At 37.4% G+C, this 26673-nt stretch overlaps 1 protein-coding gene across 14 annotated transcripts in view; it reads left to right on the forward strand.

The window, feature by feature from the left end:
- The window catches only part of LOC124131883 (cadherin-23-like), a 107124-nt gene that overhangs the window by 28183 nt on the left and 52268 nt on the right, over positions 1-26673 (forward strand). For 10 of the 14 annotated variants that reach the window (XR_006860738.2, XR_006860739.2, XR_006860740.2 and 7 more), the window contains exons 2-3: positions 7009-7337; positions 24368-24492. Coding sequence is in view for 9 of the 14 variants with exons in the window: in XM_046495397.2 (XP_046351353.2) it covers positions 24411-24492 (82 nt within the window). In the remaining 5 variants the exon portion in view is untranslated. Of the gene's footprint in view, positions 1-3780; positions 3823-7008; positions 7338-24115; positions 24131-24228; positions 24251-24367; positions 24493-26673 lie in introns of those variants that run through there. The other 4 variants (XM_048400860.1, XM_046495423.2, XM_046495432.2 and 1 more) reach the window with 4 other exon arrangements.

A 26673-nucleotide genomic window follows, 5' to 3' on the forward strand; every position in this document is an offset into this window, starting at 1 on the left:
GCTCCCTGGGCGCTTATTATGTCGAATACGGTATGTCTTAAACGTCAATTATTGAAAGAATGACATTATATGGTAAAGTGATTGTTACCTTCATGAGTTTCTGTATAGTAAATATAAAATAAGAATTAAAATATGTAATAGGCTCACCAAAAGCTCTCATGCAATTGTTACTTCAAACTACATGTAACAACACATTTGGTAAACTTGAGACGGTGCCATGAACTTTGTTAAAAGGTGTTCCAGTGTTATCTCTAACAAAACATGCAACAGTTCGGATGTTGAGTGAGTGAGTGAGTGGGTGAATTTCTATGTTGCATGCATGACAGTTGGAATCAACAAAACAAGCCTCTTTAAGCCATGCAGTGTAGAAATACAGTGTGACCTTTAGGAGTGTTGGATTGAAGCAACAGGTCTCGCTGTATTCATTAGAATGACTTTCTTCCTTTGAGGTAGCTGCACCATTATGTCTCGGACCGTTTAATTGACTTCTCCATACAACACTTTTCGCTTGAGCTAATCCAAGTTAATAATCAACTTCCATCCGGCAGTATCTGGCTACCTTCCATTACATGAATCTACTTCCTACTGTTAAAGAGGTGCCAGGCTCATGCAGATCATCAGTCCTGGCAAGTCTTGATTCAAGTTGTTTGAACACCAATTGTTTCTCTGTTAACTCACATTGTTTGAAGTAGGTCAATCTTGCATGTAATACTATCCCCAAGAGGATTGAGGCAATGCCTCAGTTACACACATGGGAATAATGACCATTCATAGAACTAGACTGGACTAGACATAATGAGTTACCAGTCCCACCCAAAATAATCTGGAAATTGACACAATTATTCTGGTTATGTTGCCCTTAGGAATAATTGAGGCCACACTTTTTTTATGGTTTCCATATATTTGTAGCAAGATGCTTAGGTAAGTCAAAATTAAAAAAAATAAATTGATTTAGTGTAGTTCAAGATTTTATGATTTATTTGGCCTAAGGTAATGGTAACTTTGTTTAAAGTGTACAATTCTTAAGATGCAGCACAGATGTAATTTCTCCAGCCACAGGCCTTGTTCTCTTCATGAGGGGTTTTGGAGTGTGGGAGACTATACCCAGTGCAGTTATTAGGTTAAAAAGGTGAACATTATCATTTTGTTGTAGTTGTATTCTCTATTCTCTAATCCCTCAAAGATTGAACTAACGGGCAAATAAAAATAAACTTAACTATTGTTATTGTTTTTCTGGTGTCTTTTTTGGTTCAGGCTGGTCGAATCCATATGGCAAGACATTTAAAAAGTATGGCTTAAATATTTATAAAGTTATGAATGATCACTTTTCACAAATATCAGTCTTAGTGCTAACACTATTTGTACATTCATCCTGCTAAGTTTGAATTATATAGGTGGATTTATTGATACATGATTGAGATACATAAAAAAACAATAGTTGAAGTGAAAGAACTATACAGAGGGATTATTTCAGATCATGTTGATTGCAGAATATATTGAAGACAAATTGTCTCCTGTTAAGATGGTGAAAGTGTCATCATCAGTAATCTTCCTATCATTTATAGCAGTTTTTTAATGTAAATGATTGAGTAGGGCCTACACTGGCTCCTATCACAGTATCTGGTTCATACAAAGCAGGTTGGACCTGTGTCGGAGACATATTGGGATCTCTCCAGTATTGGGAAATAGTATGTAGGGAAGCTCTGTTGTTGGGAGATTACCTTCCCAAATCCTTGTCTTTGTGAGCTGGTAGAGGCTGGAGTTTCAGAGACACCTTGTTGGCATTGGACTGATGGACAAACAGTCCAGTGTTGTCCTCACTGCCCACAAATATTGACCATTTTCGCAGGGGGCATATCAAAATCTTCAGCTGCACTATTGCAATAATGTTATTTTTATATATTATTGAATGCATCTTTTTGATTTTGATATTAAAAGCAAGAAATATCCTAAAGGTAATTGTTGATCATTGTAAATTTTAAATACATTTACTTGGTTGAGATGAATTATGTTGAATAACCCAACGACAGTTTGAAATTACCCCTTTAAAGTATTACTTGTTTAATTGGTCATTAGGTTCAAATCTCACATTTTGATAGCACTTCCTGGTGTCGGAAGGATTTCCAAGTCACAGCTCACATCAAATATAAACAGGTCGTTGTGTTTGTCAAATATACCATATAATGTAATACATGAAAATAATGTAACCGCTAACTTGCATTGGTATTCATCGGTTCCACAGATAATTTGCATTTCCAAACATTAACATGAGTAAAGATGTATGAAATATGTTCACAGTAAAAAGACAGATTGTTGTTCGGAAGGAAATAAAGACATTTATAACTCAGCTGACAGGAAATGAAAATATAAAGGATTATCCTAAAAGCTGCTGTTTGTTGAAGGGGCAGCCACAAGGATCTGAATCAAGTTAACTTGGTATTATAGGACAAGAGTGACTTGTTGCCCTTGCACTACGTAGACTTGACAGCCTTATTTATAATGCTATCATTGTGCTTGTGTGACTCGGGATAAGATGTAAGGAAAGCTTTGATAAAATCACTCCAGTTTTGAAGATTTATTGTTCCAGGAAAGCCATATGGGAAGTGAAACTAATGTGTTTGATAATATTAATATGTTCTTAATCAACAAAACTCATTGGAAAACTTTAAACAAAATATTCACTCATAGAAAGTTGGGACCTTTATCAAAAGTGATAATAACCTGATAATAAACATGTTACAGGTATTTGAATTTTTTTGACAAAATGTTGAACAATGTTTTTGTGTAGAAATTTTCTCTTTGTTTCTTGTCATAAGAACAAACTATTATCACCAGACCACTATATCTTTACAAGCGCTGTCGCTTGGTTGTTTGTCATTTTCACCAATAGCATGAAATGTTGCACACTAGACTGAACACTTGTGAGGGTTATTCAGGCTTGTTTACATTCAAGCTGCTACTATGTGCTTCACTATTCTCCCACTTATTATTTATGTGCAATTTTTTCCTCTATGTACAACTTAGCCTAACAAGTTTAGAAATACAGATGCCATGTGAACATTATGGACACAATTTCAAAGGTTAGCTGCTAGAAATGTGCCACCATTTTAACAGTAATGGGTGGAAGGAAGAGAAGTTATGGATGTCAACTTCTTTATTATGAGGCACACAACGTTTCAGGGTATATGCTTACTCCTTCATCAGGTGAATAATGGGTATAGTTCCATGAACTAACAAGGACAGCCCTGTCAGGTATCAATATAAGAAATGATAATGATTCAGTGACCGGATCTAATCTCTACAATGGCGGAAGACAAGTTAGGTCGAACTTTTAAGGGGAGAAAAAACTACAATGCAACTCACACCGAACATAACAGCGGTGGTAAACTAGATAGTATGCCTGATTGATTCTTTGTGTTACGCTTGCTAACGGATCGCCAGACAAACTGTACTTGGTCACATAGAATATTCCCAACAAAATACCGATGACAGCATTTGGACTTGCCTGCCCTATCACAAATGTCAAGCAATAAGACTTTGATAACAGTACTATCAACCGTTACATTCAGTGTTGCTTTTGAGAACAAAACGTTGGAATGACAGCAGTATCGGCCAATCCCCTGGTCTAAAGTCATGAATACTTGAGACCCGTTGGGTATCTGGGCAGACCCTAGCATCGAATCAGAGATATGAGAAGGGTTCACCTATAGGAGGTGTTGAAAATCTGCGGTACAATTTGAAGTGTCTATCTGTATCTATACACAAAAGGACTTAGTTAGAGAGGAGACGTGTATTGTTGATCTGAAGCTCCTGGGAGGGTAGGTGAGTCTCACTTTCTCTGCATCACCTGGTGGGGGGTCGCGTCCGACTGGTAAATGATAGGTTTCTGGTTTGGGTAATTGTGTTATGGGCCTCCAACTGTGCGAGATTTTCAGACCTGTCAACCCTCCCACATTTTGCGGGAGACTCCCGCAATTTGATGAAATCTCCCAGTCTCCCGCAAGATGGACTATTTCTCCCGCAAAACAGAATTCTTCATTATTTAAAAAAATCGCCTCATTGTCCCGTGAGTGAAAACAATGAACGGGAAGTTTGCGTCCTGATCTGTCCGGTAGGCTCCCGGATTAGCGACCCTTATCACAGCCACCCGCAGGGGGACCCAGATGGGCCTTTGTCCAGTAATCAAATGGTAATTAAATTCATATGGTGAACGATTGAACAATGTAAACTGTTAAGAAAACTCGGATAGTACTAACAGGTGCCTGAAGGGTTGAACTTGAAATGAAAAATCAGCCAAGTATTCATCACTTCATGAAATGAACTGTTGTCTTCATGTTCTTAGCGTGTTTATTCTTCCATAATTTAAGAACGTAGATACATATGGCCGGTCCAGTTATACATGACTTTATTGGTTATCAGATTTGTCAGAAACTTTGTTAAAACATCAACATACCTCAAAGTTACGTCATTGAACTCTTGGAAATGAAAACAAAATATGTCCTGCAAGCGCCGTCTTCAGAAACAACACTATGCGTGATTGGTTGATTCGGTAGTCGAAATAACAATGAGTTACACGATCAGGCTTCCTCACAGCAGGATTTCAAAGTCAAAGTTTAAAGTGAAACTTACAAATTTCCTTTTGACTGACATCGTGACTTGTGTGCACAGAAAATATCAAAACAGAACTTTATCAAATTTTGCGAGAATGTATCATGTGATTATTTTACACGATTTGATTGGCTAATAGTTTGCTTGCGTCCCAGATCTGCAATCTAATTTGCATACAACAGTACTAGTCAACCAATGAGATTAATACACGTCAAGGTCAGAAAGGTCAACAACGACAACGAGACTCATTTCATTCATAAATTGTAGTAAAACGTAATAGTACTTCCAAATATGGCATACATTTCTTGGAATGGAATAACGTGAACATTTCTAGGAAATTTAAGAAGCGAAGTAATGGGACTGTCAACAGACTACCGCAGACAGAAAAAACCCAGTATATCTTATTGAAACTAAGGGCGATGATGTTGCGTCAGGATAAATGCATTTGATATTTCTTTGGCGAATTTTGTAACCAACATCGCGCCAAATACTCAGAAAACCTGCATCGGAACGAAGCCTGACAACTGGTCGGATTGAACACGTCGTCAACTGGTCAAGCTACTGATTGTGAAATTTCAATATCTGTTTGCGTTTATCTGAGATGATCTTTGAACGAAAGTTATATGGGTAGATTGTGCTGGGTTTATTTTTGGAGGAGGAAAATGCAAACGGAAATTAAGCAAGTTGTACATGTTCGTATAAGAAACTTATTGATTATTTATTGTTTCAAAATATTTGGTTTTCTTTGTAACATTATTAAAAATAAAAGTTGGAAATTATCTTATCTTCACTATCTTAAAAATCTCCCCCTTTGGAGGCAAATCTCCCCCATTTTGAAGTCAAATCTCCCACATTGTCATGATGAGGGGTTGACAGGTCTGGATTTTATCTACTATTTCTTTGTAAATTTGTTCAACAAATAAGTAGATCTTCATGGAAGAAATGAAGGGAATACATGTCATCATTCTTGTGATGCTTCATCCTATGTGAGTAGAGCTAATCTTACTTCTGGGCTTGGCAGTTGCATTTTAATGGTCTTGAGGGATTTTTGGCTATCCCAAACAATTTATCTTGTTTTAAAAATCAGTGTGATCATTAAATAATATTTGTTGAAATTTCACTAGTTTTTAAAGGGAACATTTGACAGTATGATTATGATTATCTTGCTAAGAATTATAAATGATGTTTGAAAATGTTTGAAAACGATGTCTTATTTAAAAAAAAAGACTGCATGATATTAGTTGATAGAGGAAAAAATGAACAGTACATGAACAGAGCATAACATGACTTGAAATTTTTTAATACAGTAACAACAACTTGTGTTATTCCAAACTTCTATCAGTTATGAATGCCAAATGTGACTTCAATGTGACTTAAGAAATGTATGATGATAAGCCAAGGCAAGTATTTGTATCTATATCAGGAAGGCAGATGACCTCACTACATAAGGACTCCGCTTTTCCTGGATCTCTTAAACAACTAAGGCATTGAGGATGGAGAAGGGGTCGGAGAAAACAGGATATTTCTTCTTTGTAATTCCGTATCTGGAAAGTTTTTCAGTTTCTGATTAAGTGCCTATTCTTGACATAAAAATAAACTCAACTGTTGAAGAAACTGTTTGTGGAGTTGATAGAAAACATTTGCACAAGACCAGTGGGTGTTTCATAAGATATTGATACAGAAAGCGCATTCAAACAGATTTTAATGTGTGAGATGAGAGGAAGTGCTGGCACACTGCTGTGAGGACATGCTTGATATGTGAGGAAATATTGATGGGGAAGTGTTAGGGAAGAATGAAAGCCCGAGTGTTTTTGTATATTTAGAATAAGAAAAAATCTTTTGATGACACTTTAATGTAAATAAATAATTTCCTTTTACCCAAGGGATGCTTAAATATGTCACGGTGTTACGTGTTGAAGGTAATATGGTTCTGTGTCAGCGGCTTGTATGCTGTTTTATTGCAGGGCATAGTTTGTGTTACACCATTATATTTAGTTGTGTTTAGATACAAGACCTCATGATGTGATATTTGTATCATGGCACAAAGTGTTGCGATGCATCTGTACTTGGGTGAGTCAGTCCAGCCCTCATTCTGTTCATATTAAGAAGGGGCGGTCGGGTAGCCTAGTGGTTAAAGTGTTCGCTCGTCACACCGAAGACCCGGGTTCGATTCCCGACATGGGTACAATGTGTGAAGCCCATTTCTGGTGTCCCCCGCCGTGATGTTGCTGGAATATTGCTAAAAGCGGCGTAAAACCATACTTACTCACTCACTCATATTAAGAATAATCTTACACCAAGTAAATGTTGTTGGAGTTGTTTGACTTTGTATCCGTATTTCACAGCAGAACATTGGCACTCCTCATACCAATCTCTAATCATGTTTTCTTTCCTTCACAGATCCATGCTACAACCAGAAACATATATTGAAGACCTTTGAAGAATATGAAGAGTTGCATTAGAGGGTGACATTCAAAGGATATCGACGTACAAATTTACAAGTCCTTTGGCACCGAACTTTTTGAAGGACTATCTACAATATTGATAGAAATTCATTACAGGACTTTGTACGCCACATCTACCTCATCTATCTACTAAATAGGCCACAGTTCCTTTGAATCAAGAATGTTATCAATGTCTGTTTGTGATGAGTGACTTTTGACATCTATCATGTTGAAGTGTTTGGTCCAAGTTGTCGCATCGGCTGCAAGTGTTGACAAGATTTCCAGGTATGTTGACTTCACAGTGCCCTGTCATGTCATCTGATACAAACACAATGTTTAACAATAATTATTGATACAGAAGATTTAGCAGAATGTGAAGTTCACCTTTCGAAATTCTGTCACATTTTGTCATCAAGTTGTTACCTGTAGCAATATTTGACTTTTTTGTCTGAAAAATGATAGGGCCAGCACTATTTGCCAGGCTGGTACATGACATCGTGTGTGTGCCTTCTCACAGGGATCCGAAAACAATAAAATGTAACATGTGGAAAAAGCTGACTTATCTTGATAATTTGTGAGTTCACAGAAACCTTTTTTTAATGAATCTTCCAAAATTTGTGTGGAGTTTGCAAAAACATCTATTCTATTTGACTTGGCAATGTTTAGAGGGGATGACGTTTAAACTTAATTTTGTTGAGAATGGCATTATGAAATTCCAGTGTTTGTGAGTCATGCAATTAAACACACACAGGATCCAATTCCCATTGAAAATACATATTTCCGTCCGACCCCCAAATTCCCAGATTTCTTCACAAAGACTAGAATGTTCCGATAAAAGACCGAAAGTGTTTTTGTTGAGTAATGATATTTATGCCACCAATCTTAGGGAAATATGTGGAATACATAATGTTTGATGAAGGCTTGGTATAACAGTGTTGAATTGGATATTATGCTGCCACTATGAGTCAGTATTGACCATAATTCTGGGAGGAACTCTTGTTAGCCTGTTTACTTTGATGCCTGATTTTGGAGAAGTGTCTTATGAGAAAACCTTTAAGGATATATTTTATATAATATGAACAATATGCATGTTCTTTTTTGACAATAACTTTTTATATCCTGAATTGCAAATGGTAAGAAGAATGTAGTAAAATATGTTTTGACTTGTCAATATCATCTTTGTTAAGAGAGACGATTAAAATAAAATATATGGATGTTTGAATGACAAAGGCATAAAACAGTAAACTATGAAACTGAATGAATCTGCTTTAATATCTTAAAATATTTGTTGACATGTTTTGATATGTTTTCATTGAGTTAAGAAGAATCTAAGATGGGCATGCTAGTGTTTGACATTCTTTCTGTATAGTATTTGCATCATGTATGCTAATATATAATTTATACCTAGCATGAGAGTGTAGTATGACCTATGTTACAATGTGCCACCCATCACAAGTGGCATTTACATACCTGCCCAACAATACAGGAGTTTAAAGACTGATGATGTGTGGAAAGTATTGTGTTATCAGGTTTAGCTGGGTATTTTAGTAGCAACAAAATTTCCAGGCGTTAAAATAGATGGAAGTCAGGTAAACTTACATCTTTCACTTCAGAATTCACTTGCCCAAATGTCATAATATTGAAAATGACGTGATCCCTATCTAACCAGTCAACTATTAAGTGTGAGTGAAGTTGGCTTCTTCTATATCATGACGATGAACATGTGTGAAAGGGTGAACATTTGGTTCATATACCAAAGGAACCTGTGTAACAGAACATCTGTTCTACATTGCTCTACTAAATAAAACTATTTTTCTCCATTGTCTTATGCTAAAGCTCAGATCAATCGATCATGGTCATGTAAGTCAAACTATAAGCTTGTCTGACTCTACATTCATGGGAGGCTATTTCAATTCTTTAAATTTGTGATTTAGAAGTCTCATTTATAGAAACAAACCCGAGTTTTTTATCCCTTTATTTGAAGTTATACTTTATTGTAAGCAGAATATTTCAGAACCTATTTAAAACATTGATTACTGGTCCTTGATTTTGACTTTATTTCCTTTTGAATAATCTGATTCATTGTTTCATTCCAACAAGTTAATGTCACACTTAATCAGTGTGTACTATTTGTGTCTTTCTTCGTGTAAGTTAATACTTTTTTGATAACAAAAAGGGAAAAAGTGCAAAAACAGGCCAAATTGAATTTCTACTGAGTTATGGGAATTGAATTGCCGTGTAGATAAGAGGCCACCCTGACTGTTAATTGCATGTGTTGAGTTCACAAATATTTCCCCCCGTTATCTCAGATTTCTGTTTAAGATGATAAACAGCCTTCCACAATATATACATCACAATAGATCTTGATATATGATGTACATTCTAGTGTCCTACTAAATTTGATCTCATGGGTTGAAGAGTGTTCAACTTTTTGTTACCAAACCATGCACGTTGCTATGTACGTATTGTCACAACAATGCTAAATATGTGCAACTCAATTAGATAGAATAATTAGCTATTACAGTGCTCACAAGGTTGTAAATACCTTGTCATGCTGCAGGGGGTGACTGCCATTGTCAAATAATCATTAGGATCATACCAGTTTATTTTCCTAGGAAGGGACAGATAGCTGGTAGTAAGTCGTGATCTTATCCAGGAATGATCAAGATAAGGAAATCATGATCTTGTCAAGGAACGATCATGATCGAGGATCAGTTATCAAGTTCTGTACCTCTGTGGGGTGTGTACAGGAATCACTTGAACGTACGTAGGAGTTAGTGGATATCATGTACAACAGTTGACCATGTCACCCACTGAGACCTTGGAAGGAGCAACAAGAGGAGACATGCATGCAGAGTCATTTCAACTGTTTGAGATACTTTGTTTTTGTACTGTGTCCTCATGCTTACTGAATTCTCACACCACATTTATGTATTTGTGGGATTGCAAGCATGGCATGGCCTTCTCAGTAATTAAAGACGTTGTTATCCATAAATTGTGTCTACTTTGTCATCCGTCAACTTCTAAGTAATGAGTGAGTGAGTGAGTGAGTATGGTTTTACGCCACTTTTAGCAATATTCCAGCAATATCATGGCAGGGGACACCAGAAATGCCCAAGTAATACCTATCAAACAATTCATGGCATTATTTTTTCAGAATATTATAATTAATATTGTTGGTAACAATTGACACAAGTAAGTTTGATTGGGCTAGTTTCTTTGTAATTTCCAAAATATTCAGGAGCATTAAGAAGGTCCATAAGAATTAGAAGTATGTACAAATATTTTTTTAAGATCAAGCAGTCATTCTACTTTTTTTACTTGGAATGTTGTTTTTTTTACTTTCACATCATACATGATAATAATAATAATGTGTGAAAAGCATCAGGTTTGATATGCTGGTTATAAATGGGATATCAGTAATTTCAAATCTGATCATCAGAATCAATGTCTCAGTTTATGGTCGTTAAATATGTTCAAGAATAAAATAATATTTCACTTCTTCATCAACAACTGACACCTGACTTATAAATAACCAATTGTTGAGACCTGGTGCTTTTGTGATGCATCTTTTTGACTGACAACAATAAGCTCAGTTTTATTTGTTTTCGCAGCATGATCATGATATTGGTTTCTAAGCATCACAACAAATTATCCTGTTCTATTCCCTCTGCTGACGTAGATAGAAAGAAGATTCATGCCTGTTATTGACAATAGGACAATGTGTCTTCTTCCTGTTAGTGACAGTCACGCTGTTGGCTGGAAGGTCACAAGTCATTAATTCTCAGTTAATTATTAATGTAGATGGGTTTGTGTTATAATTGATGCACTGTCACGTCGTGTATTACGCTATTTGTCTCTGAGTCACCTGTCCCTAATTACATCTCCTGCCAGGTGTGTAGAACCACTGAAGCAGAAAACTGCCATTGCCATGGATACATTACAACCAAAGGGCGTTGTGACTTTTGTTTGACATATCATTCATATTAGTGTACAATGATAGTGAGTGAGTGAGTGAGTATGGTTTTACGCCGCTTTTAGCAATATTCCAGCAATATCACGGCTGGGGGACACCAGAAATGGGCTTCACACATTGTACCCATGTCGGGAATCGAACCCGGGTCTTCGGCGTGACGAGCAAACGCTTTAACCACTAGGCTACCCGACCGCCCGTACAATGATAGGGATATGGAGTCATTAATTGAAGTAGGAGCATTGGTTGGTGTGTTGATACTACAGTTGTATGAGTGAGGAGTCTATATGTCCTGAGGGGCGGTCGGGTAGCCGAGTGGTTAAAGCGTTCCCAGGTTCGATTCCTGACATAGGTACAATGTGTGAAGCCCATTTCTGGTGATATTGCTGGAGTATTGCTAAAAACAGTGTAAAACCATTCTCTCTCGCTCGCTCGCTCACTCACTCACTCGCTCACTCACTCACTCACTCACTCACTCACTCACTCACTCACTCACTCACTCACTCACTCACTAACTCACTCACTGTCCTGAGAATGCAGACAATCTATATTCCTTTACAATATAACGTGAAATGATGAAGCGAAGAAATGTCTTTATAAAGAAATACATCCTTTTCTGCCCAGCTCCGCCCATTTCAGAGATTTATTTATTTCACTTCTTTTTCACAAAGGCCCATGAGAACATGATACTCCAAGAGATGTTCTTTGCTGAAATGGTTGACAAAACGGAAATTCCACTGTCTCTTGTTGACAGGTTTAGCATACGTTTTGTTGAAATAATGTCAGTTCCCATGCTGCAATGAGGAAATGTTTGCTGACCTTGAGTGCCTCACGTACACAGGGAAGTGCTTTGAGAACCTAGAGATCTCCTGACATTATAAATATCATATATTCTGGGATATGTATCTGTATATGTTTTTTTGTACATGTATTTATGTTCCTTTCAAACATAAAAGCATTTTGTATGTAAGAGAAAGTGTTAACATGGTTAATGGGGACCAAACAGCTACCCGGTACATGAACTTGTTGTTTAAAATAGAATTTGCTAAGTTGCTCTTGTCTGTGAAACACTATACAATTACTGAACTAAATGAAAATAGCTTCAATGGACTTTCTTTAAGTATTTCCTGCTAATTTGGTGTGACTTACACGAGTAACCTACTTTCAGATGTGCACAGCTTAATGTGTAAAGTTGATCGTCATCTGTTGCCGACCATGGTAGATTTGCATTGGGGTCTAACGCAGCTTGCTTTGCCACTAAATTAGAGTGTGTTCTTTAATCATGTTTTTTTCCAGGATTGTTGATGTTTACGAAGTAATGTTTTTTGACAAGCATTTTTGGAATGTGCAAGTTTGTTCCTAGGGTTTGTCCACCTGCAAAACACTTATCTTTTAGTGGAACATTTTGGTTCTATATTCTTCCAAAACAGTTCTAACTTACTTGTGTATACGTGATAAGGAAAAAGAGGTGAGGCGGATGTTTGAAAGGAATGTTTTTGAGTAATAAATAAAGTAGGAAATACTTTTTATTTTATTCTCAAATTAAGCAGGATGTGAAACATTCATAGAGAATAATTATAATGGAAATGCTTTTATTCTCAAATGAAGGATGTTGGGTCTGATTTGATTATATGGAAAGTATTACTTCTTGACTGTAGGAGTCTTTTTTTCAGGTTTATATACAAAAATGTTTCAAAGTACACAACCCAATAAAGTTGCAGGTTTCTTGATTTACTGCATGTAGGGAGACTAGTGTTTATTGTATTCACTCAGGATCTGTGTTCAGTTTTTAATTGACCCATGAAGATTCCAGGTTAGAATTGGTCTTCAGCAACCCATGCTTGCCTTAAGAGGCGGCTAAACGGGATAGGGTGGTCAGGCTCACTGACTTGGTTGATGTACTATGTCATCGTATCGTATCGATGCTCATGATATCAATCAATGGATTGTCTGGTTCAGACTCAACTATTAACAGACTGCCCTCATATAGCTGGAATATTGCTGAGTGCGGCGCTAAACAAAAAACAAAAAAACAAAAAAATCATTTTTCAATTTGACAATTTGTACTTGATATTCATATTGAATGCCCCCCACATTGCAGCAAATACTTCTATCCATATTAATATCCATTACATTTCTCATTCCAATAAAATATTGAAGAAAGTAAGAAAATGCAGCTGTTGATAATCGTGATAATGTATCAGACAAAATGACCTTAACTTTATAGGTAAAGTTACTGCTTCAGAACTAGGGTAATGACAATGTGAATGGTTAATAGTATCAGTGTCAGATCAGCCATGGGACCATGAATGAAATACGGGAAATGGATTGATTACCCTCATCCAGGACCGGCTCAGGGTACATAGACCACACATACAATCTGTACAGCTCCGTTACACTGTATTTGGGGGCCAGTATTCAAGTTTTCATGCTGTTCCCACGTGTGAAGGTTTTTACTCGTTGTTATGCCTCTTGACTCAAGCTGTATGAAATGCTGTGACCCCGGAATAAAGCTTATTTCAAAGATATGTTTTGTTAGCTGTGAAAGGATTTCATCTTTGTAAAGGGGATCTTGTGGGTGTTGATTCATCCTGTGAAATTGAAGGCGTTAGGTGTTGCATTCATCGGGGTGAGCTTGATAGGGTAGATAGCGGATTACACGCAACATGATGTAGCCTCAGTGGATGGAACGTTAGGATATTTATTGTACAGGCATACTGTTACTTGGTGGTTTCAACAGGTAAGACAAACCTACTACACAACATCCACAAAGACATTCGGTAAACACATTTGACAGTATGAACTCGAAGAAAAGATTTCAGGTTGAGTAAACGTGGTCAGGAGTAGGTTAATCTTAGTTCGTCAAATGATTCTGGTCTCAGTGGTTTAGATTCACCTGAAGCGATGTTGTATGATGAAGTTAAGAAAAAGCCTAAATTTCCAGAGCTCAGTGGCACTTTCAAATGTCATGATTGTGAATTTTCTTTGTCAAAAACCATGCCATCATTTGCTTAACTGTTTTATGACTTTCATTGACAATGCTAACTTTGATGTAACTATTAACTTGAGTTTTATCCAGAGTGCTAATATTTATATAACTATTTGCTAGATTTGAATCCTTTCAGGAGGTTTGATATTGTTTGAGCATCAGAGTGCTAAACTAAGCAGTTTTAAAGAAATGGGTTTGCATATTGGATATGTCTCCTGGTTTTAAGCTGCTGACAGATTGTGGCAAGTGGTGAACCACTTCAGACAGGCTACGTTGCTGAAGCATGATCCAGTGCATGATATGGATCATTATAGCAATTTAGTGAGCCGCTATGTTGCAACATGTGATTTGGCTTCATGGTAAGGTGACAATAGATATGCTTGTGTGTTTATCAAAAGCCTTTGTACTGGATATATGTTTTTGATGGAAGCCATGTCAGGTAATGATTGCATACTCTGTCAGGCTCGTGAGTAGCATTACCTGAGGGTATGTAGGGGGCTATTACGTGATTATCTTTGCTGGAGGGATGAGCTATCGTAGTCGTATACCATGACAGACAATTTGTCTATCTGTGTAGGTCCAGCTGTCATTGCACGTTTTGAACAAATCATTCTTTTCATACAATGGTGTTTTTATTCATGTGAAGTGAGTGAGTGAGTATGGTTTTCTACCACTTTTAGCAATATTCCATCAATATCATGGAAGGAGACATCATGGCAGCTTTAGTCATTGTACCCATGTGGGGAATCGAGACTGTGTGTTTTAGGGCTGGGACGAGTAGCTCGGGTACCTGGGTCGGGTGGGTACTGAGTAGGACCTGGGTACCCACAGGACTACCCGGACCCGTGGTTAGTCATGTGATATATTGTTTTATGACAAAAATTCACTATAATTATAACTACATGGTTACATGACAATTTTAAGTCTCTAATGTTCGCATTTCTTCATGACTATGAACACATTCCTTCTGGCTTAAATATGTTTGAACAAAGCTAACACTTCAGTCAACATCAGTGTTTGCATGACCACATCGTTTTATACAAGTATCTAAAAACATTCTGCTAGGAGTACAATCAAACTATTCCCAATCGGACATTTTATACCTATGTCTTAACACCAACAGTGGGTACCCGGGTCGGGTAATAGGGATGGGGGTTCCCGGGTAGTAAATTTGGGCTCGTTCCAGCCATAGTGTGTTTGGAGATGAGTGAAAGCCTCAACCGCTGCCCCTATTCAAGTAAAGAACAATGTCAGGCTTATCATATGTGTTTGGTCAGATATGGTCTTGTGTTGTTTTTTGGTAACGGTTTTGTGACCCACCTGACAGCCCTACTGGTTGTAGACAATTTTTGTATGTTTCTCATTTTGTGGCTGGCATATCATATTCATGTGATATGTGTCGTTGAATAGAAAAACATGCAATAATAATTTCATTGCATGTTGAGTGAACGTTTTTGTCTCGGGATATACGATTGGTACTTAGATAATTGTCATTTGAAAGATTGATAAGCATTGCCTGACCTGGATCGCTGTCTTGAGTACAACAGTTGATCGCCGAGATCAATATGTGTATTAGCTGTACCACCTGGACATTAGTCATTGATTTTTTCATGGAATCAGAATTGATTTGTTATTTCTTGCTGGTCCTGTCATATTTATGAGAGTCTGCAAGGATATATTGATTCAAGTAATAGATTATTTCGTGAATACATTTGCAAAAGATCAGTCTGGTAGGCTGTTCACCTTAATTTGATTGGGGCTTTACAAACACTGACGGCTATTCAGTATGTAGAGAGGCATTGTTTAGCCTCTTGTGTTGTCAACTGATTTATTGAATAATGCAAATATGTCATTATTTGAGAAATGAGGTATTTTGTCAACAAATGAACACTTACATTTTTACGAAACTCCTCTCCATATCAGCTCTGTTGCTTTGTGACTATGAATAATTTATGAGACACAACCACATGAACCAGCTCCTTGTGCCAGTCGAAAAACAGAGGCAAAGAACAGAGGCAAAGAATTGAGGCAAAACCTGCAAAGGTGCAACAGATGAAGCCTGTTGTAAGGTCCCTCAATCACCTCACCTAGCAACTCACTCACTCACTCACTCACTCACTCACTCACTCACTCACTCACTCACTCATGAAGTCGTTGACTCACTCACTCACTCATGAAGTCGTTGACTCATAAACTCACTCATAAACACACTCATAAACTCACTCATGAACACACTCATAAACTCACTTATGAATACACTCATAAATTCACTCATAAACTCACTCACTCATATACTCACCCATAAACTTGCTCATAAACTCTTTACTCATACTCACTCACCCATAAACTCACTCACTCATGAACACACTCATAAACTCACTCACTCATAAACTCATCCATAAACTCATTTACTCATAAACTCACCCACTCATAAACTCCCCCATTAAGTCATAAACTCACTCACTTGTAAACCCATGCTGATTTCGGAATTGTACAATCACCTCTACCTCTAGCAGAGATATGTAATGAATATGGAAAGGGTTTCGTTCACTTGTATTGATGTCACGTCCTGCTTGTCTGACATCAGCATCATCACTGTAGTCATCGCCGGTGGCGGTGGCAGTAACAGCTTCCCCTCAGAAAACACTGGACCAATGAAGCTGGAACATCACATACTTGCTACCACCAAGAATTACGCCTGAATCTGTCCAAGATTTTAAAATTCATTTTCATTATTGTCACCTAGACAGCCATGTTGAAAAATCTATTTGTGTCCATTAATTGTAAATTTGGTTTGTCAATTGCCCACAATATCTATGCAAAAATAGTTGAATTGCTATGCTGACAGCAGCTTTAATAGTAAGACCCTTTACATCTTTTAGACGTTTGACGAGATAAGCAGGTGAGCTACAGCGCTGTAGCACTGGTTTATTATATAGTGTATACTTATGTCTGGCATAAATATGAGATGATAGCCTTACAGAAAGACAGTGGTTTTATAGTAAGGTAATACTAAGAGCATTATTTATGTACTAGTTTGATCAAATTACCTCTGGTACCTGTTAGAATCACTTCTGTGAAGTGCCATAAGTCTAGGACTACTGATGCAGTGGTCGGAACGATGCATACATTATGTTGTGTTAGTGTATAGGCATGTAGGGAAGGTTTGCTGTTTAACACCACACTCAGCAATATTCCATCTATATGATGGCAGTCTGAAAATCATCAAGTCTGGACCAGACAATCCAGGGATTGAAATAATGAGCATCAATTTATGCAATTGGGATGCGATGCCCAGACCACCAAATCTTGCTATTCACGTTTTTGAAGACCAATTTTAATGTGGATCTTCGCAGGATTAAAGGGAAGGTACTCAACAGGCTGACGATAATAATAATACTTACCTGATGGATGGACGTTATTATTGTGTGCCAGATCTGGTGTTAAATACGTGAAATATAAATAAAACCCAATATACAGCCTGGCATTGTAGGAAAATTGATGTGGTGAACATGAAGTTTAACATCTTGTATTTCTAATTTCTAGGTCTTTGTGTAGTTATGAATGAAATATGTTCAAATCAAACATTACCTCACAACATATGTCATTGATTTTATGGTAACCATTCATAGTAGAACATTTAATGAGCAACATTAGGTATTGGATATGTGTTTGCAACATCAAGGCTGTGGGTGTGGATGTGGGTGTGTCTTGTGTATGTTGGATGCATTTGAGCTCAAGTTAGAAACTGCAATCCATACAATGCAAGAGCCAATTGTCCACAGCTGTTGATGAGCAGACATTGACTTTAGAGAATACATGTACGTGATGTTCTCCATTGACTCATCTGTGCTTGTTGTGCTATGGGCTTGTTTGGTTCGATAGCAGTTGAACGTCCACCATCATCTCACTGACTAGGTACCTCCTGACACTTGGTATAGCCCCTTTTGATGCTGGTAAGTTTCTTTAGGAGGATCGAAGAGGGAGTGTATGTACGTATTTCCAAAATGATTCTGATTCATATCACTTATGTTAACAATTTAACTACAGTAAACTACGGTTATAACAAACTTAAAAGGGCCACTAATTTCCGTTCGTTATAACCGTAGTTCATTATAAGCATATATACAGAAAATGTCCGGGACCAAAAAAATATGTTTGTCATATTCGTCAGTTCATTATAAGTGTGTTCATTATAAACATAATTTACTGTAATTGTTAATATTTGTTTGCCAACACACCTTATAGACAGACTTTAGAAGAAATGTCAATATGTAGAGAAATTATGATGACACCTAGCTCTATGGGTGGATCAGTTTAATCATCAGTACAACATTGTTTACCCTGTTCGTTCTGGAAATTGTTCACCTAATGTACTTTCAATCCAGCGACAAATAATGATGTTAAGAAAAAACTGTTGTTAGTTTGTCACCAATTTTCATAAGAATGCACTTATGATAATTTCAGGTGATTTAAGGAAGTTTCAATCATTCCCATTACTGATAGTATGGTACAGCATAGGTAGGTCATTAAATAAGGTTACAAGTTAATGTATGTGTCAAACAATATGGGTGTCTATTGTGTAGACAATTTACCATAGAAAACGGACTTGAATGGTTTCTTTAGTTTCATTGGGACCTGGGTATGCCGTACACCCAGTAGAGTGGTGGTTGTATTGTTACACTGGAGCCTGTGGCCTCCATGAGTTGTTGATCTGGGTGACTCCCGAAGATGTTTAATACTGTGATCAAATTCACCGTTGTAACTATACAATACATGAAGCAAATCCTGTCAATTTGTCCCGATAATTGTACAAATACTGCCCTAATGTGCGGTCAGTGTAGTCATAATGTGTGAACCTCTTCTCATTACTGAAGCTAAGAATATATAGGAGTGGCCCGCTGAGCTACATCGATCGGCGATTGTGTCATGGATGGCTAATTATTCCCACAGACTACATACAGTGAACACCATCTACAGCTCTTTGGTCATATTGATCATTTGATTATGGCCATGCATGACTAAGTAATGAAATATGTTTGGAGGAGATTTACAATCTTTGTATTTCATGAGAGACTGCAACAATCATAGGATATTTCGTTGTAGGGTCTTTCATACTTTTTTACTCTATGGGTCAAGAAATTGTTTTTTGAGTCAAATGGAGTAATGATGAAAACAAATGCATAGAATATTATACTTAGAAATATTGTACAGAATAATTCATTTACAGATTTAATTACAAGGCACTAACAGCATTATTACATCAATGTTTTTGAGCAAAATGTAGACACAAGGATTCGGGGTAGAAAATGCAGAATTTCTGCAAAAAAATCATGGTGTGTAATCTCATTAAATGTTTGACATTGATGAAGTTTGGTGCCATGTCACATTGAAGTTTAGTATGGCATATTTACTTATAATGATATTTCACAAGATTCCAGGTTAGAATTGGTCCTCACCAACCCATGCTTGTCATAACAGGCGACGAACAGGGTCAAGCGGTCAGTCTCGCTGACTTGGTGTGGTGTGGATCAATACTAATGATATCAATCACTGGATTGCCTGGTCTAGATTGGATTATTTACAGACCGCCATCATATAACTGGAAAATTAAACAAACAAACCAAACAAAACACAGAACATATGAGGGAAATGTGTTTGGGAACACACAAAGCCTCGCATCTTAAGCATGGAATCTCATGACCAGGAGTAAGTAATTAAAGTTGTTTCAGTCCAGGAATCTTATTGCTAATGAAGTAACAGCAGGTTGACCTTGAACTTGGTAATTGGCACCAATCCATTGCATGACCTTGTTAATAAGTTGGTTTGACCACATCGTGTGGTAACCATGACACTGATTAACACAATCCTGTCTGAGTGTACTACTGTGTGTGTTATTGATAATTCATAGGTGTGTCATTGTAAGCTGGAGAGCTGATGTCAGCAGAAACAATCCAGATGTACAATTCCTGAGTTCATTAGTTGCTGTACATGCCACATTGAGATTAATGTATGAGGGAGAATAAGAAATTCATGATTTGTCATCAAACATACAAACACAAATGTGACTAATTATGTCTCAAGAATAGGGGACATTGATTTTGGCCCAGAGCACTATTTCAGCAATATAACCTTGACTTGTGCTTGACCCAGAGCACTATTTCAGCAATATCGCCTTGACTTGTGCTTGACTCAGAGCACTATTTCAGCAATATTGCCTTGACTTGTGCTTGACCCAGAGCACTATTTCAGCAATATCGCCTTGACTTGTGCTTGACCCAGAGCACTATTTCAGCAACATTGCCTTGACTTGTGCTTGACCCAGAGCACTATTTCAGCAATATTGCCTTGACATGTGCTTGAACCAGAGCACTATTTATGCAATATTACCTTGACATGTGCTTGAACCAGAGCACTATTTCAGCAATATAACCTTGACATTTGCTTGACCCAGAGCACTATTTTAGCAATATTGCCTTGACTTGTGCTTGACACAGAGCACTATTTCAGCACTATTACCTTGACATGTGCTTGAACCAGAGCACTATTTCAGCAATATAACCTTGACATGTACTTGAACCAGAGCACTATTTCAGCAATAAAACCTTGACATGTGCTTGAACCAGAGCACTATTTATGCAATATTACCTTGACATGAGCTTGAACAGAGCACTATTTCAGCAATATAACCTTGACATGTCCTTGAACCAGAGCACTATTTCAGCAATATTATCTTGACTTGTGCTTGAACCAGAGTACTATTTTCAGCAATATTACTGACTTGTGCTTGAACCAGAGCACTCTTTCAGCAATATTGCTTTGACATGAGCTTGAAACATGAACACACATTTCATTCAGACAAGGGTCACAGTTTGACTGTCAATTGTCACTTCATGTTCATTTAAATTGTTAAGGTCTTTGGGTTATTCCTATTGTCACAAACAAGGACCAAACAAGCTCAATAATCTGCAGTTATGTAGCAGAGCAAGATTGTCACAAGGTATCTGTGTTTTGCATGTGTTTGTGACTGGTGCCACCGGTGGGGCAGGATATGCTCACCTTTTTCCGTAAACACCTTGTATCATCATTATTTGATAGTGATTCATAAACACATGCTTGTGATATAGTTGGAATTGTACAATTGACATTTTAAGTGGAGATTTCGTTTGATCATGGAAAGGGTTTTGTCTCTTCTATTTCATTGTTCTGACCCTCATTGCAGTTGTAACTGTAGAGTTTGTGACACAACATCCAGTAGATTCCCTCTAGTGTCTGCCAGATGTTACAGGTGTGCTTGACCATTAATAATGCACCATGCACTCTGCACCCAGAGCAGCACCTAGTTGAGTTGGGCCCTATACACTGTTACACAGGACAGAGACACAAGAGACAAAGACACAATGGCAATTGTTTCGTACTTCTGTAGTGATATTTTGAGCATTGATGTTTGGATGTATGTAACAATTGTCATGACACCAGGTGTTTAATCAAAAGTTGGACAATGGAATTTTTGTGAATATGGAAATGGCTTTGATGCTTTTATTTCCGACACTAAGACCAACACCTTATTAACACGACAATTGTCATATCTCCACCCGTCAGTCAACCACATGAAGGACCATTCAGAAGGCTCAAAGTGACATTATGGCGGCCATTTTGACCGACAACTTCAGACAGTTCCAGCTCTTATAAGAATGATAGATGTAAGTCAGGTTAACTTTCAGCACGTCTTTGTTTGTAATGGAATATATTCTGGTGCAGTGCAGTTGGCCATCTAAATATTCATGAAAGATATTCATGACTCTTGATACACATAATAATGGGCCAAATGCGCTTGACATGTGAACATAATTTTTAAATAATTAAATTTGATACTTTGTGATACTTTTTCACTGACATATGTTTGAATTTGCTATGGCAAGCGAAACCAATGCCTAGCTTACCAGCATTGCACCCTTGAAAAAAAAAAAATGGAAGAATAGGTCTTCAGCAACCCATGTTTGTCGTGAAAGGCGACGACTCTTGTTTTAAAAGGCGCGAACGGGATAGGGTGGTCAGGCTTGGTGACTTGGTTGATTCATGTCATCGTATCCCAATTGTGTAGATTGATGCTTATGATGTCAATCAATGGATTGTCTGGTCCTGACTTGATTATTTACAGGCCGCCATTATATATAGCTGAGTGCAGTGTTCAACAACAGCGAACCATACAAACAACCAAACTTTCCAAGATTGCAAGCTTGTATTGATTTGTTGAAACTTTAGTATGTTCTGTCAAATCATCCTTTGATACATTTACCATGACAGGGTGTGGCAAGATGAGAGAATTCATTATTTACTGTCTCCTGTCTTCCCGGTAGACTAGTCTTATTCCATAGTCAGCATAATCGATGAAACTGGTCTTAACATGCTTGCCATTACAATTGCAGTTTGGCTGAAGCTTGTTTAGAGTTGACTTGATGTAACACTTACCCTCACAACACATTTGGTATCCATATCAGTGCTTCCTTGTTTAGGTGCATATTTGGCATGGCCATCATTTTTGTTCTTGGCATCTTTAACAGAGACTGAATATAAGTTGAGATATTCAGTTTAATTTCTAATATATTTAGTTTGTTGTGGTGTATCTACTAGGTTCATTCATCTCAAATGAAAATATTTTCATGGATTGTGTTTGAAAAAGCCTCCATATGGCACATATTTCATGATAGTATAGCCAGATGTAATTATTATTATTGGATCTGTAAAGGAACAGGTATTAGTATATGAAATATTATTTTGTGCTGAGTATTTATTGTCCTGTCACACAGAAGTCCTTGATGAAACATTTACGCTATTTGGGGATTGTCAGGGATTTATCTTATATTCATTACTAAGTCCCTTGCCAGGCAAATTGGGAAAAAACTTAATTTCAGACACATTTTAATATTGCATTCAATGCAATAATGGAAAAGTAAAGTTAAAGCCTCTGTTTCTTTATTGGTCCTTTATTGGTCACCTCGAGCAAGGCATCATACTAATTATAACCATATTGACATGAATTGGGAAATTATATATATCTATTTGGGAATTTTATATTGACAATTCTTTTTTCACTTTGAGCCAAATGCCTGTGAACATGTACAGATAAATCCATGTTGTGCTGTGTCAGATGAAACATGATCGTGTGGAATGTCTGCGACAGATGTGGGCTGCTGGCAAGCACGATGCTATGGAACGACAGCAGCTTTTTTAGTAACTTCTCTACATGATGTTAAAATATCAGTTAGATAAATCAGTTTCACAAATGTCTTTCTTATTGTTGTATACATACATCTTGGGGAGGCCATTACAAGATCCCCATCAAACACATTACATGTACATGAGACAGAATTCAGACAAGACAGATGCTATAGCAAGGATGATGAGTCATGTATTTTTCAGAATTTGTGTTTGTGTGATGGTGTCATGTTTAAACTATGTTATACAGGACAGAGATATAATGGTTCATATGCTGCTCAGAGAATTTTTAGAACACCTGATTCTTTCACATTGCTATAGTTATCTGTCATGGCATGACAGATTAACTTTAGTATGAAAGAATAAGATGTAGCCTAGTGGTTAAAGCGTTCCGTCATCACGCCCGGGTTCAATTCCGGACATGGGTACAATGTTTGAAAGCTATTTTTGGTGTCCCCTGGCGTGATATTGCTGGAATATTGCTAAACGCAGTGTAAAACCATACTCACTCACTCACTCACATAAAATGAACAAAAATGAAATGACAGTTTTGGAACAATACAGTGATAACACCAGGTGTCTGTGAAATGGTTGATCATGACACATGCAGATGCTTGTTAATTATTCATATGGATGAGGTGTCAGAAGACTGAACTTGTTCCTTTGTGATATTTTCCTCATATTGTCTATGCTACCTTGGCGAGTGAGTCCACAAACAACAGAAGAAAATGTGTGGTGTTTTAACAGGGCAGCAATTAGTTTGTAGTGGCATATTGATTGGGCATGTTTCCACGAAATCATTAGGTTTGTACTTAGTATGAACTGGCATTATTACAGAAGTTGGGTTTACCATGTTTACTGGCAGTAGATACAGAAACATGCAGTGGAAGATTACAGGTACTAATTGGCAAATTAGCAGGTTGTATGCTGCAATACTTCTTGCTCATACCTTTACCTGAGTATCCAAGGTACATGTGCATTAGTTCACAGGTTCACTTCTGTTGACTCTGTGTTAAGGTAATCATGCTTATTTCTTGTGTTTTGAAATAGTCTGACGTTTAACACAATTTGATGGCCGTCACTGTCAGAGACCATGTATGTTGGTACCTTCTAATGTCTTGTGTTTTCTCCCAGCAGGTGAAGCTGATTGACCAATACCTAACCCTAAGCTTCAGCCATGGCACACTGCATCTCTCAGGGAAACACCAGTAGACTCTATGTTATTTGTGTTATAGTCATCTCTACAATAATAGGAACAGGTGAGTGCTTTGCTTGTCACTATGTGTTACTAGGTTATGGTTCAGTTATAATGTAGCTGTTTGTAGTGGGGATATTTCCTATAGCACGCTCTACAGATGCAGGGTTGGGCATTATTATAATAAGTTTCAGGTTTGTATTGAAGAGACTGATTATATTTTTAATAATGCAGTGGATATATATCATATATTTTTTCATAGAAATTGTTATGATGTGATATATGATTGTCATAGATATAAAAATATAAGGCGTTTTGGCTATTATGACATTATGAGTAGCACTTGGCTCCCATCATGGATATAAATATCATCATCATGTGCGTACATCTCTTGTTTACACGAACTACTGTTGGCTTGTACTAACTTGTGTGTGCTGTGTGTGCTTGCTGTTCGTTTTGTGTAGGCCTAACTCATCTCAGTGACTAACCTTTTGTCTCGTACTCTCTGAACACTGAATAAAATAATTGTTTCTAAGATCACAACTGGTCATAATTTAAAGCAAATGATTAATGATTGACCCAGCTTGACTATTGTTTTTAGTTTTTAGGTTATTGTGTCACTGAAAAAGGATGCTAAGGCATTGCAGCATTATAGGTGGCAAATAACAAGGAAAGTTTTCCTTCCTGGAACTCTATTCCATTTTATTCACCTTTAGGCAAGACTAGATCATTCATCAGAGATCCTAATTGATGGAGGTATGTTCTTACAAGGAGAAACACTATTGCAAAAGTTAGAATCTGATTCAAGTACTGTTATAAACAGCTACTGGCAGGATTCGCTCACTTTTTCACGAACACCTGGTATCTTCACCAATTCATAAACACATGCTTATGATGTAGTCAGAATTGTACAACAGACTCTGCTTCTAGCAGAGATTTATTTTTATTATGGAAACGTTTTGTCACTTATATTTACAACCTATCAATGTACTGGAAATACTTTTAAGGATATGTCTGCATGATAGTTTGTACGCTCCATTATAGAACCATCAGTGATTGTGCATAGTGGCTCATCTGGGAGAGGGGCGGTCGGGTAGCCTAGTGGTTAAAGCGTTCGCTCGTCACGCCGAAGACCCCGGGTTCGATTCCCGACATGGGTACATTGTTGTACAAAATGAAATTGTTACTTCCTGAAGACATTATACTATTATTGATAACAACTCCTTTATTGTCTTTACATCATTTTGGGACTACTTCTTGCCCTTCATCGGTCGGGTAGCCTAGTGTTTAAAGCGTTCGCTCGTCACGCCGAAGACCCGGGTTTGATTCCTGACATGGGTACAATGTGAGAAGCCCATTTCTGATGTCCCCCGCCGTGATATTGCTGGAATATTGCTAAAAGCGGTGTAAAACCATACTCACTCACTCACACTCACCTGGGAGAAGTGCATCATTTCCTTTTAGTTTTCTGCACACAGGTATAATCAATGATAAATTCATGCACCAAATACTTTAATAATTTTAAATAGCCTACATCTAAATGACTTTGAGGTCACCCTCTTTCACACGTTGCGGGGCGGTCGGGTAGCCTAGTGGTTAAAGCGTTCGCTCGTCACGCCGAAGACCCGGGTTCGATTCCCGACATGGGTACAATGTGTGAAGCCCATTTCTGGTGACCCCTGCCGTGATATTGCTGAAATATTGCTAAAAGCGGCGTAAAATCATACTCACTCACTCACTCACTTTCACATCTGACTGGAGCTCATAGTGTCTTCTCTCTCTAATTAACTGTATCAACATTTCAAGGGCTGAACTGCTGTATGTTCATAAATAGAACCACAACTCAATATATAGATTGTTATTTATCCGAATTACTTTTGAAGTATATACCTACATGCTTATGCCATACAAACCTACAAAGTTCAAAACCTTTGCAATTAATCTATTCTTTTGTTGTCTTCGTCATGAATTAAGATTAAGACAGGTTTAACCATCACACCCATTCCATTCTACGCCTCATTTACCCGGGTAATGATACCTAATGGCTAAGAAATGTTTCTTACTAAACACAAGCCTTCCGATTTATTTGTATCAGTTTACCAGTTCTGTGGGACAGGTGAGCTTAGTACATACTCGTCAGCTTCTAAACCAATAGCAGATCTTGCTGCTCATACATATTGCACATGGGAACCATGCCGGAGTTGTTCCTAGGAGGGTGTTGGCAAGTTACTTAATAATGTAAAGA

This window comes from Haliotis rufescens, unplaced genomic scaffold, assembly GCF_023055435.1.
Source record: "Haliotis rufescens isolate VD_foot unplaced genomic scaffold, xgHalRufe1.0.p SCAF_20, whole genome shotgun sequence".
NCBI lineage: Eukaryota > Metazoa > Mollusca > Gastropoda > Lepetellida > Haliotidae > Haliotis > Haliotis rufescens.